This window comes from Neoarius graeffei, chromosome 23 (genome assembly GCF_027579695.1).
Source record: "Neoarius graeffei isolate fNeoGra1 chromosome 23, fNeoGra1.pri, whole genome shotgun sequence".
NCBI classification, from domain to species: Eukaryota; Metazoa; Chordata; class Actinopteri; order Siluriformes; family Ariidae; genus Neoarius; species Neoarius graeffei.
The window spans coordinates 56,990,492-57,008,395 of NC_083591.1; the positions used below are offsets into that span (position 1 = coordinate 56,990,492).

Genomic DNA, 17,904 nt, shown 5'->3' on the forward strand with positions numbered 1-17,904 from the left:
CTAATGAATAGTGTCCTGGTTGTTATATTTAAGTCATGGCTCATAGAAATGAACAAAGCACATCAGGAAAAGGGGGGAAAATTCATTTCCAAGTCAGTCCACTAATTCTAGTCTTTTGTTTGGCACTGTTGCAGAATTTTTGTTCTTACAGTTAAATTCAGCAACTTAAGATGGCTCAAGTATGTTGGAGAAACGAGTCAGCAATCATCTGTACCATGTTTGTTTTAAAAATAATAATTCCACGTGAACATGTTTAAAAGATGCTCTATAATTATATGACCCAAATACACACACACACACACACACACACACACGCGCACAACTCATGATCACTATAAAGCTATTTTTAGATGTTTGTTATAAAGTATATATTTATTTTTCCCCCCACACAGAGTTCAACACCACAGCTTTTGCACGTTGTGTGTTCATGGAGCTCCACCCACACTTCTATCTAGTTCTGGCCAAAAACAGCCATTGTAATGAAAAATGTTTTGTTTTGCTTGTTTATTTAATTTCATACCTTTTCAAAAAGTGTACAGAAGAATGAATGAAAGGAAAGTAAGTATGTAGAAATACGAGTTTGTGTGTTTTTAGAGGTATAAAAGTTATAGTTCTTGGTGTAAATGAGGATAAAGAAAGCGTGTGCCAGAAGGAAGTGATGGAGAGGTCAGCCTCTGCCTCAGGGCAGCAAGGGGAAGCTCAGAATGGAGCTGTTAAGTGTGTGTGTGTGTGTGTGTGTGTGTGTTGACAGAGAAAGCCAGCGAGAGCTGGAGGAGAGGAATCATGAGATGTTGGACATGGACACGGCACTGAAAGAGAGACAGGGCGAACTGCAGCAGAGGGCAGAGCTGGTAGAGCATACATACATACATACATACATGCATGCATACGGTACATACATACACGCGAGAGCAGAGCAGGTGAAATTGTTCGGTTGGTTTCCATTACACTGACCCAGAACCCATAAGGCATTGAGCTTTAGATATCACAACTAAAATTCACAAAAATGCTAATTTACTTTAAGTTACTCTTCCTTTGCATTAAAGCTGCAGTATGTAACATTTGGCAAAATATCAGCAGTATGGAAAAATACTCAAAGGCAAAAAATATAAACTAAGGGTCAAAAGTGATGCATGGATCTGATGCCAAACATCTGGATTGTGTGTCAAATGTGTTTACGTGCTCCCTGATAATCAGATTATCTTATTTATGCAGTTGCGCTAGTTAGGTCATTCACTTGGGCATGAAACCTTAGACTAAAGCCATTCACAGATTAACATGGTGTCAAGTGCAGTTTGCATAAATGCTTAAAAAGTACTGCAGAAATATTTAGAATCAAATAAGATTCCATGCTGGCGTTAAATTGTAGAAAAGTCCAGTTTTTTCCTCTCGTTCTTCAGGGTTTATTGCCTGGTTGCTAAACAACTGGTGAGGTACGATGATACGAGTTTGGGAAGCAGACACTGATGTGTAAATCTGAAGATTTCTCATTACATACGTTCATGTCAATGTGTTGGATGTATTGTTACCAAACTCGTATCCTCCCCTGCAGTTATTAGGTTGCAGTAACACAGTTCTACCAGAGGGGTCTCCAAAAATTGCTAAAAGTATATGATGCTTTAACACTACGTTCAGACTGCAACCTGAAACGACCCATATCCGATTTGTTGTGAAATCCGATTTTTTTGTTAGGCCGTTCACATTACCAATTATATGAGACTTGTATGCGATCTCCAATATGAACGGAAAACGACCCAAAAGTGTCCCGCATGCGCAAATTGACACATAATAAGCACATCTACGTAATACGTAAACAAAAAAAAAGCGCACTCATGTTTAATGATTTCTTTTTTTGTTTGTTTGTTTGTTTAATTATCTGGTTAGTGTTAAAGTGTGAGGTCTCATGTGTGTTTTTGTTTCTGAACTGAAATGAAAACGTGTAGCCTGGTAACGAGGGTTGACTCCTAAATGTCTCTCTAATTTCTATATAAGTGCACTACATGTTACTAGGAAGTAATGGATTTTTAAACTCTATATAGTGCACTCGAGCTTCAGTAGGCAGTCATTTGGGATACGGCCACTGTATTACCAAACTCTTAATTCAGGCTTAATAATTTGCACATATTTATTTCATCATATTAATAAACTTGTTCTACATTTTTATAAATATTTATTTAGATTGTTTGTTTATAGCCAGATGAATTCTGCAACTTCTCTCAGCGCTGGCTCAAGGTGCAGAAACACCAGTGCAGTTTGCAATGGAGATGAGGCGAGACCTGGCGATGTGGTTTTTGTGGCGGCGGCGGAACTCACACAATAATCTGATTAATGTGGGCAGCAGACTAATGAGACCGAAGGTGTCAAATTACTGGAAATTTCCAGAACAATCTTATAATCTTGTAATCCAGGATGGTTTAAGTTATAAATCAGTTATAGAAACTGTTTTATTTAATCAGGCTAACAGATCAACATCCAGGTCCCGACCAAATCCACCATTAGCTTGATCAATTCTATAAAAGTCTATTTAAATTCTGAAAACTGTACAAATGTTGTTGTTTTCCACCAAAGAGGCGGGATTAGCCAACACAGAATAGTGACGTTTGTCTCTTGTTGATGACGTGTAGGTGGCATGAATGTGACCTGTCCGGTCAGACTGCAGTCGCATGTGAAAATAACGGATATGCATCGGATTTAGGACCACATATCCAAGCGGCCTGGGTCGCATGTGAAAAAATCGGATCTGTGTCGTTCAGATTGTCAGTAACAAATCGGATACAGGTCGCATATGGGCAAAAAAATCAGATATGGGTCGTTTCAGGGTGCAGTCTGAACGTAGTCTAAAACACAGAAATAAGTTTAAACAATGAGTTTAAAAAGTGTTTTAAATAGGCTTAAACACTCAATCAACTGAGGACATATCAGAATTCAACAGTTGTTTGTTTTCTTGGATTAAGGCTAGAGTTTAAAAAAAATTTGTTCTGTGGCCTTTCTGAACCCTCAAGTTTGTTTTACTGTAACAACATGGTAAATTATTAAGCTAATCTAACGTTTGAGTCTCATTCAGCTCCTTTAAAGGGTTAATAAGTGCCTCATTTGAGTTTTTTGCTCAGTGTCCAGCAGATGGTGTTAGAGAAGCAGTTTGGAGGGGGTCCCCGTGCTTTTTGTGTAGTGTAAAATATAATATATATAGTGTCAATGGAACCTTATTTCTGTATTTGTTTCACTTGTAGCTCGGACAGCTGGATGTGGTCGTTAAGGAGCATAAGCTGGAGATGGAGAGGAAGGTGGAACATCTGCAGGACATGCTGGAGAAGACTGAGAGAAAGCTTAGAGAAAGAGATAAACAGGTACAGAGCTCCTTAGACATTTGAAATAACCCTATTAAAAACCCACATAATGTGGTTATCTGAGGACAGAACGGGCGTGGCTGACTCTGTGGCTTCGTGTATAGGTGGGGTTTCTGACTGAGAGGCTGGACTTGGTTAAATCCCAGCTCGAGGGGAAGGAGGCTCTGGAAAAGGTGAGAAACGGCATCATAAAAAAAAATATGACCGCAATCCAACGTGTTCTTCACATCGGAGGATTTTTTCAGTATTGATTTTAATTCTCTATAACAGCAGCTCTGACAGTAGTGCAGCTGCAACTCTCAGGTTTATAATAAATAAATATAACGCTTCAGGCTGTGTAATAAGCACCCTGATGATTTTCTTATAACAGCACAACATGAAGTGGTGTAGTGTTCCTCACTTAAGAATATTAACAGAAGAGGTTTTTGTTATTTGCAAGCTTGATGTACATATTTTGCTGTAACTGTTTTCAAACTTCTAACTTGTGTGTTAGCGTGCGTTGGAGCTTGGTCAGCAGCTGCGTGTGTGTCGCGAGCAGCTCCAGAAGAGTGCTCAGGATCTGCAGGATGCACACACTCGCTGTGACGCTCTGAGCAACCAGCTGGACAACGTCACACAGCTGGAAAGACAGAAGGTACAGGTTTAAACATGCTCATAAACTGTTCTACGCAGGGTAGGGGTGGGTGATGTTGAGGAGCGAGGGGCCACACCCCCTTCAGTAGGACTGTCAGGCATAGAGGCCACACCTCCTTCCCTAGGACTGATCGTGTAACTGTTGTAGATAACGTGACCAATTCAGTGATGATGCAGGTTTGCCTGAATCTTTTACCATATGATGTCCTAGTAAAAAAAAAAATCACAATAAATATAAAATAAAACCAGTGATGAAGAGAAATTTATTACAAAATCATAATTTAGTACAAAAATGTTTATTCATACTTGTGTAAATATACCACAAGTGCTGGGGTTTTTATTATTATTTTTTTAGTATTTTGAAAACGTCAGCAATCGGGCAGTGACTAATAATTATATGCTGCCTGGAAAAAAAAAAGTCACGTTTGGATTTAAATAAGCAAATATAATATTTAGGAGCCTTTGACTGAATAATTATTGCAGTGATTGTTTCAGTTGCCAACAATTCTTTTAACCTGAGCTGATGCAGTGAGGTAGCTTCTGTCGGAAGACGTATCCCATGTTCGTGGAAAATATCAGGGATCCCAGACGTCCACTATTTAGCGGAATTCCGCTATTTTTCTAGCCAAAGTGGTGTTTTTTTGTTTTTTTGTTTTTTAAATCTCTTGTATATCCGTTAAAAATATGTTTGTTTAAGTAAAATCACCGCAGAATGCGTTCTGATTTGGTTTGCTTGTTTAGCGATGTTTTTGTCAGCTTCGTTTGTTCTCGTTGACATTCGGGAACACTCGGAAGTTAAATTGATGTAAATACCGCGAGACTGTACGCGATAGAACGAGAAAACAATATGGCTGCGCCCTTTTGCTAGAAAATGTGTTTTAACTCCGTTCGTGCTTTTGTTTCTAATGCGTTGAACTTAATTCAGTATGCAGGGCTGTGAAATTTCCGTGGATTCTGTCGCGAAAAATATCTTCACAAAACGTCTATTTTTGCATTAAATCATTGGGGGGGGTCTAGTCGGTTTTAATCGCCTTGCACGAGACCGGCAGCTCAATACAGCCGGACTCGCGGAGTTTTATGCCAGCTGAGCGTGGAACACGTCTTGACTGCGACTCGTGCATGACAGAGCTAAAAATAGCTATTGCGTGACCTGGCACCGTGTACGTGAATTCTGTGCTTACAGGGTGCAAGATCAGACATGGTTAAGATGCCATCAAAAAGGAAAGCTAAGGAGATGTTTGAGAGAGATGCAAAGAGGGCTAGAAAAGAACACACAGACAGACTGAAGGAAAAGATGAAAAAGAACAAGTTTGCAAAACTGAAAGAGATGGTGTTAAAGAAAAGAAAATTAAAAGACTTTCATTAGATGCTGTTTGACAGACTATGAACATTTTGTAAGTAGCTTTAATAGAGGAATGCAAATACTATAGAACTAATAACTAATAGCCTTACTGAAAGATGAATTGAAAGAAATAGCTGGGAGTGATGCAAAGAGGAATAGAAGGAGCCAGAAGTAAAAGAAAAGATGTAAATAATATATTAGATAAGAAACATTAGTTGTTGTTGTTTTTTTTTTTTTTTTACTTTTGCTCTGTAGACAAGAGACATTGTGACAGATTCTTGGAAAAAGCCAGGACATAATACAAGAATTAAGTGTAATTTGGAAGACAACAGGTATCTCTCACTTAAATATTGAGCATGATTTTTCACAAAGTCATTTTGAAAGGCCTATCAAAGTTTTCTTTTATTAACATTTCTTTAAATTGTTATTTACACATTTTTTTTAACTTTTATTTTGATTAAGATGAATACGTAGGCACTTATTAGATATTTCAAGGTATTTTACATGGATCTTTCATTTTAAAAGAGAAAACTGTTGATAGGTATTTTATATGGCAAAATGAAGACCAAGACTAGTCAAATATTTACTTGTTGAGATAAATTTTTTTACTTGCAGGAAATGCTCAGAATACACCATATAACACCTAAAATGGCTTGGTGTCTGGGGCCCACAGGGCTAGACCCCCCCTCCCCTTTTCCTCGGATTTCTTATTTACAATTTCACAGCCCTGAATATCTCATCTCATCTCATCTCATTATCTCTAGCCGCTTTATCCTTCTACAGGGTCGCAGGCAAGCTGGAGCCTATCCCAGCTGACTACGGGCGAAAGGCGGGGTACACCCTGGACAAGTCGCCAGCTCATCACAGGGCTGACACATAGACACAGACAACCATTCACACTCACATTCACACCTACGCTCAATTTAGAGTCACCAGTTAACCTAACCTGCATGTCTTTGGACTGTGGGGGAAACCGGAGCACCCGGAGGAAACCCACGCGGACACGAGGAGAACATGCAAACTCCACACAGAAAGGCCCTCGCCGGCCCCGGGGCTCGAACCCGGACCTTCTTGCTGTGAGGCGACAGTGCTAACCACTACACCACCGTGCCACCCAGCCCTGAATATGTCGTGGAAAAAAGATATCGTCCATAAAAGAGATGGCAGAACAGTGTCCGGGTTAGAAGAAGTATATTCTTCAAAGCTGCATTTTCATCTAATTTTTATAGCTAAATAATTTTTTTTTTGCCACTTATGTCATTGATTACAAAATATGCCATCAAATAGATACACATTATTGTTAAATTCTGTTGCTTTTCTATGTTAATTCTATGTAAAAAATGTGTTCTATAGCATCTTTAAATGTTAAAATCTCAACAGCTTCAGGGGGCTTGCAGCCCCCTTGACCCCTGCTGATAGTTTCTTACATTCCTCTATTTTTTTCAATTACTGCTGGGATCCCTGAAAATATGTTGCTGTGTTTCAGAAGTTCAAATTATTGTCCTGCATCAAGCAAAGAAAAGAACGAAGGAGATTTGAGCTGAAATGACTGGAACTGGATTAAGTCCAATGCTGTGTAATGCATTATTAAAACCTGGAAGGATTGTGATGAACCATCAGCTTCATGGAACAAATGTGGTCAGGGGAAAAAAAAAATTGACTGAGCATGATCAGAGATCACTGAAATGCTTGGCGAAGGCAAATCATAAAAAATGGAAAGTAGAACTTATGTTTGTTTTAATAGTGAAAGTAAGAGCATTGCACACTCGCAGTGTGATGAGATCTCACAGGATTGCGACTAAACAGCTGTACGTCCAGAAGAAAACCACTTGTTAGTGAGACTAATCAGGAGAAAAGGTTTGTTTGTTAGGGAGCATAAAGATTGGAGTCTGGAGTGATTGGAGAAAGGTCATGTGGTCTGATGAATCCAGGTTGACCCTATTCCTGAGTGATGGGCGTGTCAGGGTGAGAAGGAAAGCTCATGAAACGATGCACCCATCATGCATCGTGTCGAAGCCTCTGGAGGCAGTGTGATGATCTGGGGTTGGTTTTGTCAAGTTGGTCAGGTTGAGGTTCAGCAACGTTCTGTTCAGCTGATGTTCACCTGAATGTACTGAATGACCAGGTTATCATCACGAGTGGATTTCCCATCCCACCCCTTCCTTCCGTGATGGCATGGGAATAATGTTAGGGATCAAATGGTGAAAACGGTTCAGGGAGTATGAGGAATCATCTTCATGCATGAATTAAAAACCAGAGTCCTGACCATATTCTCTTTGGGACGTACTGGAGAAAATTTACAGAGTGGTACATTTACATTAATGGCATTTAGCAGACGCTCTTATCCAGAGTGATATACGACACACCCAGAGCAGCCTGGGGAGCAGCTGGGGGTTTGGTGCCTTGCTCACGGGCACTTCAGCCATTCCTGCTCGTCCAGGGGATCGAACCGGTGACCTTTTGGTTCCAAAGTTGCTTCTCTAACCATTAGGCCATCATTAAGACGGAGATCTTGGTGAGAAATTCATGCAACCCTGGATGGAAATAAACACTGTGGTGTTGGATAGCATTGTTGAAACAATGCCATGGTGAATTCACGCTGTAATTGAAGCTAATGGTGGCCCAACAAAGTATTAGTGTAAAACTTTTTTTTTTTTTTTGCCCAGACAGGGCGTCTATACACACACACACACACACACCCACACACACACACACCCACACACCTTGCTCTTGACCGTTGGCCGGGGTTGTATTTAATGAGTAACCATGTGTTAGTGTGCAGAGCACAATCATTAAATCTGACACATGAAGTAAAGTCACAAGCTTTTGATCTCTGTCTGTTTTCTCTTTGCCTCTTTTTACTCTATTTCTTAATTTTGCACTTACTCTTTTACTCTGCTTATGCTTTGTTTTTCTCTTTTCACTTTCTCTTTGTCTCAAAGTACACTTTCTCTCTCTAGTTTTCTCTTTTTGTCTCCCTTTATGCTTTCTTTTTGTATCTTTCTATTTCATGTTATCTCTTTGTACATGTTCTCTTGTTTTATGCCACTTCTCCAAAATCAGGTTGTACATTAACTGTGTGTGTGTGTGTGTGTGTGTGTGTGTGTGTAGGAGACTGACGTAGAGCGTCTGCAGGAGCAGCTCCGTGTTCTTGAGAAGCAGCGGCTGCAGGGCGAGGCTCAGCTGCAGGCCACGATCACGGAGCTACAGCACGAACTCGAGCAGCAAAGAGATGATCACAACAGAGAGGTGCTGTTACCTCCCTGAAGCTGATTTTCTTTTAATAGCATGTCGTCCTAAATTCAGGGTGTGTGTGTGTGCGCTCTTGTTCTTTTCGTTTATTTATTTTTAAACCCTAAAGGTGTCAGCTCTCCATCACACACACGGGCAGCTCCTGAAGGTGTCTGATCAGATCTCTGTCAGCCTCCGTAGCTCTCAGGAGCAGCTGGAGGAAGCGAGAGCCAACGCTGCCGACCTCCACACAGAGCTCCGCTCCACACAGGAGCTCTTGCAGCACGCCAACGAAACGCTGCTCATTAAGGTCAGGATGAAGGAGGGGAAGCTTATTGTGCTCTCTCGCGCGTCAAATCAACCAGGGGGTGGGACCACAGCATCGCCCATGCTGCTGGATTTTTTTTTTCCCCCTTTTTTATTTTCACCTTGTTAGTACAAGTATAAAAACACAAAAATGAATTTTTGAGTCAGTTCTCACTTGTAAAATGGCAGCCATTTTAATTAAAATATATGTCCTGGATGTGCTTTGTGGTGACATGCCACGCCCCTTTTTTTAAAAACACGTTTCTGTAAATAACACGCACACTGTACACACGATGAAGATGAAATTTGGTATATTTATGTCACCTTCAGTGTCGAATCTGTATAGATCTCATCTCATTATCTCTAGCCGCTTTATCCTTCTACAGGGTCGCAGGCAAGCTGGAGCCTATCCCAGCTGACTACGGGCGAAAGGCGGGGTACACCCTGGACAAGTCGCCAGGTCATCACAGGGCCGACATATAGACACAGACAACCATTCACACTCACATTCACACCTACGCTCAATTTAGAGTCACCAGTTAACCTAACCTGCATGTCTTTGGACTGTGGGGGAAACCGGAGCACCCGGAGGAAACCCACGCGGACACGGGGAGAACATGCAAACTCCACACAGAAAGGCCCTTGCCGGCCCCGGGGCTCGAACCCAGGACCTTCTTGCTGTGAGGCGACAGCGCTAACCACTACACCACCGTGCCGCCTGAATCTGTATAGATTGTTGTACAAAATTGCACAAATGTACCTGTAAGTCTGGGCCATATTTTGAAATGGCCACCATGTTGTAACAAATGAGGGTGGACTCAAATTCAGGGTTTTGTTTGGGTTTTTTTTTTTTTTCTCTCTCTCCATACTTGTACTAACCTGAGATTTTCAGTCATTCACAGTCCAGAGTGTGGGCTTTACATCTTACTTTAATCACTCATGCAGAATATCTGGCAGGCTTCCATTAGTTCTGTAGAATTTCTAGGGAAATATCCTGGTATTTAAACACCATGCGTTATCTGTACCGCTTATCTGTTAGCATCGTGGGGGAAGCTGGAGTTAATCCTGTCTGTGTTCAGGCGAGAGGCAGGGTTCACCCTGGGCAGGTCGCCAGTCTATTACAGGACTAACGCAGAGATGAACAACCATCACACTAACGTGGGGGATTTGGAGGAGACAGTTGATCAGATCAACTGGGAGGAAACCGGAGCATCCGGAGGAAACCCACCCAGGAGAACTGTGCGGTTCAACCTGGAACCTTCTTGCTGTGAGGCAACAGTGTTGATCACTGCATCACCGTGTCGCCCCACTGCGTATCAATACAGGAAAACGGCAATATTGATGTTTTTATTTTCCTATAACAGTATGGAATGGAGTGCTTTATTCCTTACATATTGCACATTTCAGTTCAGAGTGCATGAGTGACAAACACGTACACTCCTGATGAAGTGGATAACAATCTTGCAAGTAGGGTTGGGATCCGAAAATCGGATCCAAATTGGAGACAAATCCAAAATGCCAAGTGCCGGGTTCTCAGTTCTTTATCTTTTTCTTCCTCTTCTTTTGTCGTCGTCTTCTTCTGTCTCCTTTTTCTTTTGTTGCTTTCTTTGTTTTTTGTCATCTTCATTGTATCCTCCTTTGTCATCGTCTTCTCCTCCTCCTCCTTTCGGCTGTTCCTGTTAGCGGTCGCCACAGCAGATAATGTCCCTACATCTCCTCCTGTCCTCCATACTGTATCTTCTGTCCCACCAACCGTCCTCATGTCCTCCTTCCCCACATCCATAAATCTCATCTTTGCTCTTCCTCTTTTCCTTCTACCTGCCAACTCCATCTCCTGCATTCGTTTCCCAGCAAGATATACCCTGGATCTCGCCTCTCTCACTTTGTCTCCAAGCCATCTTGCATGTCCTGTCCCCTCTAATATTCTCATTTTTCATCCTGTCCAACTTTGTCACTCCCAGTGAACATCTCAACATCTTCAGCTCCGCTACCTCCAGTTCAGCCTCCTGTCCTTTTGTCTCCAAACTGTACTACTGTCTTCTACACTTTTTCCCTTCCACTCTGGCTGGTACTCTTCTGTCACTAATCACTCCTGACCCCCTCTTCTTCTCCATCCATTCCAACCTGCTTGCTCTCTCTTCACTTCTCTTCAGGAACTGATGAAATTTCAGTTCTGCTGATCAGTTCCTAAACGTGAGAACCCTTTATTATTGCAAGCAAAGGCTACATATCCGTAAGAATCTGCGTAGCCGTCTGGCAGGACCTGTTTATGTGGCTGAGTCACGCAACAGCGTATCCGTTTGTTTAGATACGAGCTAGCAGTGTGAAATGTTCAGTTAATGCTTAAAAGAATACAGATACTTTTATTCTTTAAAAATGACTTTTTTTTAACCATTTTTGGTATTAAAATGCAGAATTGATAAGCGGTACTGGAACTGATTAAATTCAGATGATACCCAGCCATACTTGTAACACTGAAAGAGTTGTGAGATTAGCTGGCCCCTCCCCCTGACTGCTCACTTCTCCTTCAGACTTTTGTTTTGTTTCCCTTCTATTAGTGACGCTCCCATCGAGGGAATTCCTGTTCTGTTTGCCTGTAATCACCGGGTGTGCCCATGGGGTGTTGATGAATTTTCTCATCGGTTCTTTGCACAACTTGAGATATTTAGACAAATATAGCTTGTCGCTCAAGACTTTTCTCAGGGTCACACCCTCTGAGCCTGTTCTACTGGCTGTTTTCAGAATCGCTTGGTTCTGGCTCTGACCCGAGAATCTGAAAGATGCATTATGAGAGCGCTGTAAAGCATTTCAAAGATGGTTTTATTTAAATTGGCTTCTACCAAGTTAGGTTGAATGTGGAATATGTGTAGAATGTGAAGATCCTGGCTATCGCTTCTCAGAAGGATCATTTGTTTGTTTGTTTTGCTTTTCCTGAGGGTTGTTATGGTGACAGGCAGAGAAGGTCTGCCCAGGCTTCGCAGTCCCCTCTCCTGGGTGGACATTCCCATACTGGTGCCTCCATCAGGGTTTCCAGCTCATGAGCGTTCCTGATACAGCTCTACCAGGCACTGACCAGGAAGCATCTTTAGGGGCTTTCAGACCAGAGGACCTTTTAGAACTGTTGGAGGAAGTTCCTGGTTTTTTTTTGTTTGTTTGTTTGTTTGTTTTTTTGTGTGCCTGCACTGCAGGAACTGAAACGATCATAGTTCTTGGAACGCTATTTTGATGGACTTTAGCTCCTACTTCAGGGAAGGTTCTCTCCCAGCACAAGAGGAACCATGAGTGCTGAAAGTGTACAGTGATGCAGCCCCAGCAACCATCATTTTTAAAAATCTGTGATGGAGGAAATACAGTGCAATTTTGACATGTCTGAGCAAAATCTGAAAAATCTTTGCTAGCATTTCCTGCTAACGTCATGCTAGCAAGCCAGCTAATATCACTTGAGCGTTTCTACTGATGGAGTGAATTCAAACAGTGGGTGGGGGGGAGCCCTTGAAGGTATTTCATTCTCAGGGGAGCTCCCCAGTGGGTAGTTCCTCTCAATAATTCCCTAGAACTGTTTGGTCCAAAAGTGCCTCTCGTGAGCTGCTTGAACCGCCTCAACTGGCGCCTTTTGATTATCACTCGGAGAGTCTCTTACCCCAAGGCTCTGCCAGGTTGCGGAGAGTCTCACCCTGTTACAGAGGACAAGCCCACCAATCATCAAATTAGTTTTAAAGCTGAGGAGAGGGGCGTCGTGGCTCAGGTGGATAAGGCACCATACCATAAATCCGGGGACCCGGGTTCGATTCTGACCCGAGGTCATTTCCCGATCCCTCCCCGTCTCTCTCTCTCCTGCTCATTTCCTGTCTCTACACTGTCCTATCCAATAAAGGTGAAAAAAGCCCCCCAAAAATATCTTTAAAAAAAGCTGAGGAGAAGCTGGTTTATTTCAATTCTCATCTCATCTCATTATCTGTAGCCGCTTTATCCTGTTCTACAGGGTCGCAGGCAAGCTGGAGCCTATCCCAGCTGACTACGGGCGAAAGGCGGGGTACACCCTGGACAAGTCGCCAGGTCATCACAGGGCTGACACATAGACACAGACAACCATTCACACTCACATTCACACCTACGCTCAATTTAGAGTCACCAGTTAACCTAACCTGCATGTCTTTGGACTGTGGGGGAAACCGGAGCACCCGGAGGAAACCCACGCGGACACGGGGACAACATGCAAACTCCGCACAGAAAGGCCCTCGCCGGCCACGAGGCTCGAACCCAGGACCTTCTTGCTGTGAGGCAACAGCGCTAACCACTACACCACCGTGCCGCCCCCTTATTTCAATTCTGTTTTTATTTATTGCATTGCCTGTTTGCACCGTGGGTCAGAGAGGACTGAAATTTCATCTGTGCTGTATGTCGAGCATGTATAGCATATTTGACAATAAACTTGACTTGACTTGACTTCTCATATTTTGGTGTCGAAGTGGTGAACCTGAAGACCAGGATCCTAATTCCTGACTTGTGTATGTCTGGGAAGGCTTGCAAATCTTTAAGCAGGGGAAAGTGATTTTATTTTCTACTGCAAGACTTGTCAAGACTGTTCTTGACCGAGTAGTGAAGATCAACTCTCCAACTGTCTTCTCCATTGTAGTTTTTATTGAAGACGGATTAAAAAATGTAGTGTAGCCCATGCTAAGAAAATTATCTACTGATGCTTTTTCGCTATTTGGGCCGTCATCATATTTAGCAAGTTTCATATTTCTTGTCACTTTTCTAGTGACTTTGTTATTTGCTTTCAAGTAAACGCCAACGTTTAGAACCTACAGCTACTACAGTACCTTCTGGCCCACTAAACTTTTAAAGGAGCAAATTCGCGTTAAATAATAAATGTTCCTCATTTAGACTTCTTTTGCGTTGTCATTTACAGTTGTCCATCTCCATTCCAGGAATCTGAGATCGCACGTCTCCAAGCAAAGATCTCCAGCCTTGAGAGAGCCTCCGAGCTCTGCAGCTCCACGCACCATCATGAGTCCAGCACTCTTCCTGCCCTGTCTCCTCCTCTCAAAGACCCACCACTGAGTTCTCCCCCTTCCCTCAGTGACCCTCTCGCTGGCTTCAGCTCCTGGAAAGAAGCCTCCTCAGATGTCTCCCTGGAGCTCTCAGAGAGCCTGAAGGCAGCACTGAAGCCTCCATGTTCCCCATGCAGTGGCTGGCAGGGCCTGAGCCACACACACCTCTCCTCCAGCTCAGACATGACCTTCAACCCACTCGCCTACATGCTGGATGGAGAAGAACCCGAGGAACCTGAGGAACCAGGAATGGACTCCCTGTCAGGAATGCTGAGGTTTGTTAATCAGACTCTGGCCCTGCAGGAACAACACTCTAACACACATATCCAGGCAAGTACACACTCGAACAGGAAGGAAAGGATCTCTTCCAGCTAATGCAGATGCTTCTCAATAGCTCGGGATTACACAGATCTTAGTGGTTTACGAAGATGTTTAAGAGTTGACGTACTTTTTGTTTTCCTTTTAAAAGGACCTCAGTGAAGACGGCTGTAAAAGGGACGTATCATAACAGGAAGCGACGTTTAGGAGCTGATCTTTAGGATACGTTTCTGTGGAAGTCTGGTTATATTTCCTGTCCATCTGATGCTCTGGTTTCCTCTCGGATGACTTGTTCATGCAGTCAAAACAATCCTGCTCACTTGAAGGTTGAATTTTTATTTTTTTAAATAATGTGTCTCTTTTGTAAGCAGTTGTTTTTTTTTTTTTTTTATATTTGTCAATAAAATGAATATTTTATGATTTTTAATTTTTCGTTTTATTAAAATTTATACCACAGGATGTGCCATTCTTGAACAAAAATACACTTCAGGGTGGTAAGAGTAAGTGTCAGGCTGTGTCACGTGATTCTGTTGTTGATTATTTTCCTAAAACTGCATGCCCCGAAGTGGGTGAAGTCCCCCCCCCCAGCATTATTTATCAGATGAAACATGAACATTCTGTAATGGCGATACACTGGTGGTACAAGGTTCCCCGAGTTCTTCACACATTAGCATGAGGAGAAGTACTTCATTAAGTCGCTCTGAATAAAAGTATAATCCTTGTTGCAATAATTACATCCAAGAAACATTTCTCTGTTGAACGAACCTCTCAGAAGCTATGCTAGATAGCGAACATTAACTCGAGCTGCATCTTTAGCTCGAGCTTTATCTAGTTGCTCACTCCTGCACTGCTAATGTGTCAAGATGCCTCAGGCTCCGGCCGGCGGGATTAGAACCATGTAGTAGTAGTAGTAATAAATAATACATTTTATTTAAGGCGTTTTTCAGGGCACTCACGGTCACCTCCCAATACACATAAATGACAATTAAAAAAGCAAAAAAGACAATATAAATGAAATAAAATCAGAAATCAGCAGTAGTGGATGACAAGTTGTAGTGAGTAGGTAAGTTTGAAAAGGTGGGGTTTTAAACGGGTTTTGAAGATGGATAATGAGTTAATGTTCCTGATGTCCGGGGGGGGGAGGGCGGCTGAAGGCTCTGGACCCCGTGGTGGACAGACGGGCAAAGGGCACAGTGAGGCTGATGGAGGAGGCTGACCTAAGTGTCCAGGAGGGAGTGTTGATGTGGAGAAGGTCGAAGAGGTATGGGGGGTGAGGTTGTGGATGGCCTTGAAAGTGTGGAGCAGGATTTTAAAGTCTATGCGAAATTTGACAGGAAGCCAGTAGAGTTGTTGGAGAACAGGAGTGATATGATTGATGGATGGAGTTCTGGAGACAATACGAGCAGCTGAGTTCTGGACCAGTTGGAGCTTATGGATGGACTTGTGGGGGAGACCGAAGAGGAGGGAGTTACAGTAGTCTAGGCGGGATGTGACTAAAGTGTGGACCAAGATGGCAGCGCTATTGGAAGTAAGGGACGGACGGAGGCGGTTAATATTGCGAAGATGGAAGTAGGCCGACCGGGTAACATTTATTAATGTGGGTTTGGAATGACAAAGAGCTGTCAAGGACGACACCCAGGCTCTTAATCTGAGGGGAGGGGGAAACAGAGGAGTTGTCAATGGGGATGGTGAATCTGGGAGTATTAGTGAGAATGGATTTAGAACCAATGAGGAGGACCTCAGTTTTATCACTGAGTTTGAGAAAGTTGGAGGAGAGCCAGGATTTGATTTCCTGTAAACAGACACAGAGGGAGGGGGGCAGGAAGGTGGAGGCGGGTTTAGAGGAGAGGTAGAGCTGGGTGTCGTCCGCGTAACAATGGAAAGGGATGTTGTATTTACAGAAACTATGACCAAGAGGAATGAGATAGATGATGAATAGGATGAGACCGAGGACAGAGCCTTGGGGAACACCAGAGGAGAGGGTTGGGATGTGAATGTCTTTAGCTGGATGAACTGAGTGCGGCTAGAGAAATAGGAAATGAACCAGTCCAGGGGTGTGTCAGATAATCCAATAGATGCTAGCCTGTCAAGCTTGTAATGACACTCTGACCCTAACTATAACTCCTTGTCCATTATAGCCCCCATATATGGTAAGCGCATGACGTCTTTCTCCGCCCACATCCATTCCCTCAGCGAGACTAATTTAATTTCAGTGCTTTTAATCATGTGATGTTGCTTCTAAACATCAGGTGCTGTTGGCTCGTTTGGGTCTGTTTCTGTGGCGCACCAGGATCAGTGGTGAAAGCTGGCAGACAAGCAAAGTACCTGTAAATCAAACAGCTGCTCCTTTGTGACAAACCAGCATGTAGTATTCACACCGAAAGACTGAGGTTAGCCATTCTGTTTAAAGCATCGAAACATCATCGTATGTTTGTGTGAGTGGAGTTTATGGATCTGTTCTTGCTCTGCAGATCAGATAACCTTCATGATGTTAATCAGTGCATGTAGAGATCACATCATCCTCGATCTCTGCTGATGCTTATCGTTTTTCCATGAATAGGAATAAAAAAACCAGCATCGTTATCCTCAGTGGGGCTGATGGAAAAATGGTTTAGGTCGGGGGGAATACCGTACATCACTAATGTACCATTGTAAAAGGTTATTTATAAATTCTGGTTTTTGAATCTGAGCTGTGTTTTTTGTCAGAATAACAAACACGGTGTGCAGAAAAGTCGTAACCCTTTTGTTCAAAACAAAAAAACAAATATTAAACTTTGGGGTTTTGTCATGTGGTGTGTTTGTTTGTTTTGTATTTAGACTGAGCACACACTGTGCAAATCCATCAGCTTTACATCACCGTGCGGCGGCACGGTGGTGTAGTGGTTAGCATGGTCGCCTCACAGCAAGAAGGTTCCGGGTTCAAACCCAGCGGCCGGCGAGGGCCTTTCTGTGCAGAGTTTGCATGTTCTCCCCGTGTCTGCGTGGGTTTCCTCCGGGTGCTCCGGTTTCCCCCACAGTCCAAAGACATGCAGTTAGGTTGCCGTGGGGCGGCCTTGGGCTGAGGTGCCCTTGAGCGAGGTACCGAACCCCTGACTGCTCCCCGGGCACTCTGGTGTTGCTGCCCACTGCTCTGGGTGTGTGTGCGTGTGTTCACTGCTTCAGATGGATTAAATACAGAGGATGAATTTCACTGTGCTTGAAGTGTGCAATGTGATGAATAAAGGTTTCTTATTATTATTATTTCTTCTTTCAGTTTCTCCTGAAACATTTTCGCAGAAAAATAATGATCGCGTCAATAATCCACTTTGTTCACCTGCGACTGAGTCTGTAACACGCCTACTAGAGACGTATTACGGAAACATCACCAAAATGGAATAGAATAATTAGCAGTTATTCCACGAAATCGAGTCGTACATGAGCTGATAGCTGACGAGGCGCGTAGCACCAAGCTGTCTATAATCCATGTACGACGAGTTTGAGTGGAATAACTGTGGATGGAATAAAACATCACTGGATTTTGAGAAACGGAGCATTTTTATTGGTTTTTTTTTTGCAAATTTGATAAATAAAAACTTTATAGAAAACGTCCAACAAAATAATTTCTGCTTAGAATGTAAACAAACCGGCAAAATGATAGGAGCAAGTTGTGAAAAATCCAATAATGATAATTCTT

At 42.8% G+C, this 17,904-nt stretch overlaps 1 protein-coding gene and 1 long non-coding RNA gene across 7 annotated transcripts in view; one reads left to right on the forward strand and one right to left on the reverse strand.

The window, feature by feature from the left end:
• Nucleotides 1–1,809, reverse strand: part of LOC132871904 (uncharacterized) — a 79,652-nt gene extending 77,843 nt beyond the window's left edge. Inside the window, exon 1 of the long non-coding RNA XR_009651350.1 lies at nt 1,644–1,809. This is a non-coding gene — a long non-coding RNA (uncharacterized LOC132871904). The remainder of the gene's footprint in view (nt 1–1,643) is intronic.
• The window catches only part of ccdc18 (coiled-coil domain containing 18), a 44,189-nt gene extending 27,170 nt beyond the window's left edge, over nt 1–17,019 (forward strand). For 3 of the 6 annotated variants that reach the window (XM_060906504.1, XM_060906506.1, XM_060906509.1), the window contains 7 exons: nt 752–851; nt 3,231–3,347; nt 3,452–3,520; nt 3,841–3,981; nt 8,434–8,571; nt 8,684–8,863; nt 13,791–17,019. In XM_060906504.1, the coding sequence (XP_060762487.1) occupies nt 752–851; nt 3,231–3,347; nt 3,452–3,520; nt 3,841–3,981; nt 8,434–8,571; nt 8,684–8,863; nt 13,791–14,288 (1,243 nt within the window). In that variant the 3' untranslated portion in view covers nt 14,289–17,019. The remainder of the gene's footprint in view (nt 1–751; nt 852–3,230; nt 3,348–3,451; nt 3,521–3,840; nt 3,982–8,433; nt 8,572–8,683; nt 8,864–13,790) is intronic. The other 3 variants (XM_060906505.1, XM_060906507.1, XM_060906508.1) reach the window with 2 other exon arrangements.
• The last annotated feature ends 885 nt before the right edge of the window (nt 17,020–17,904 follow it).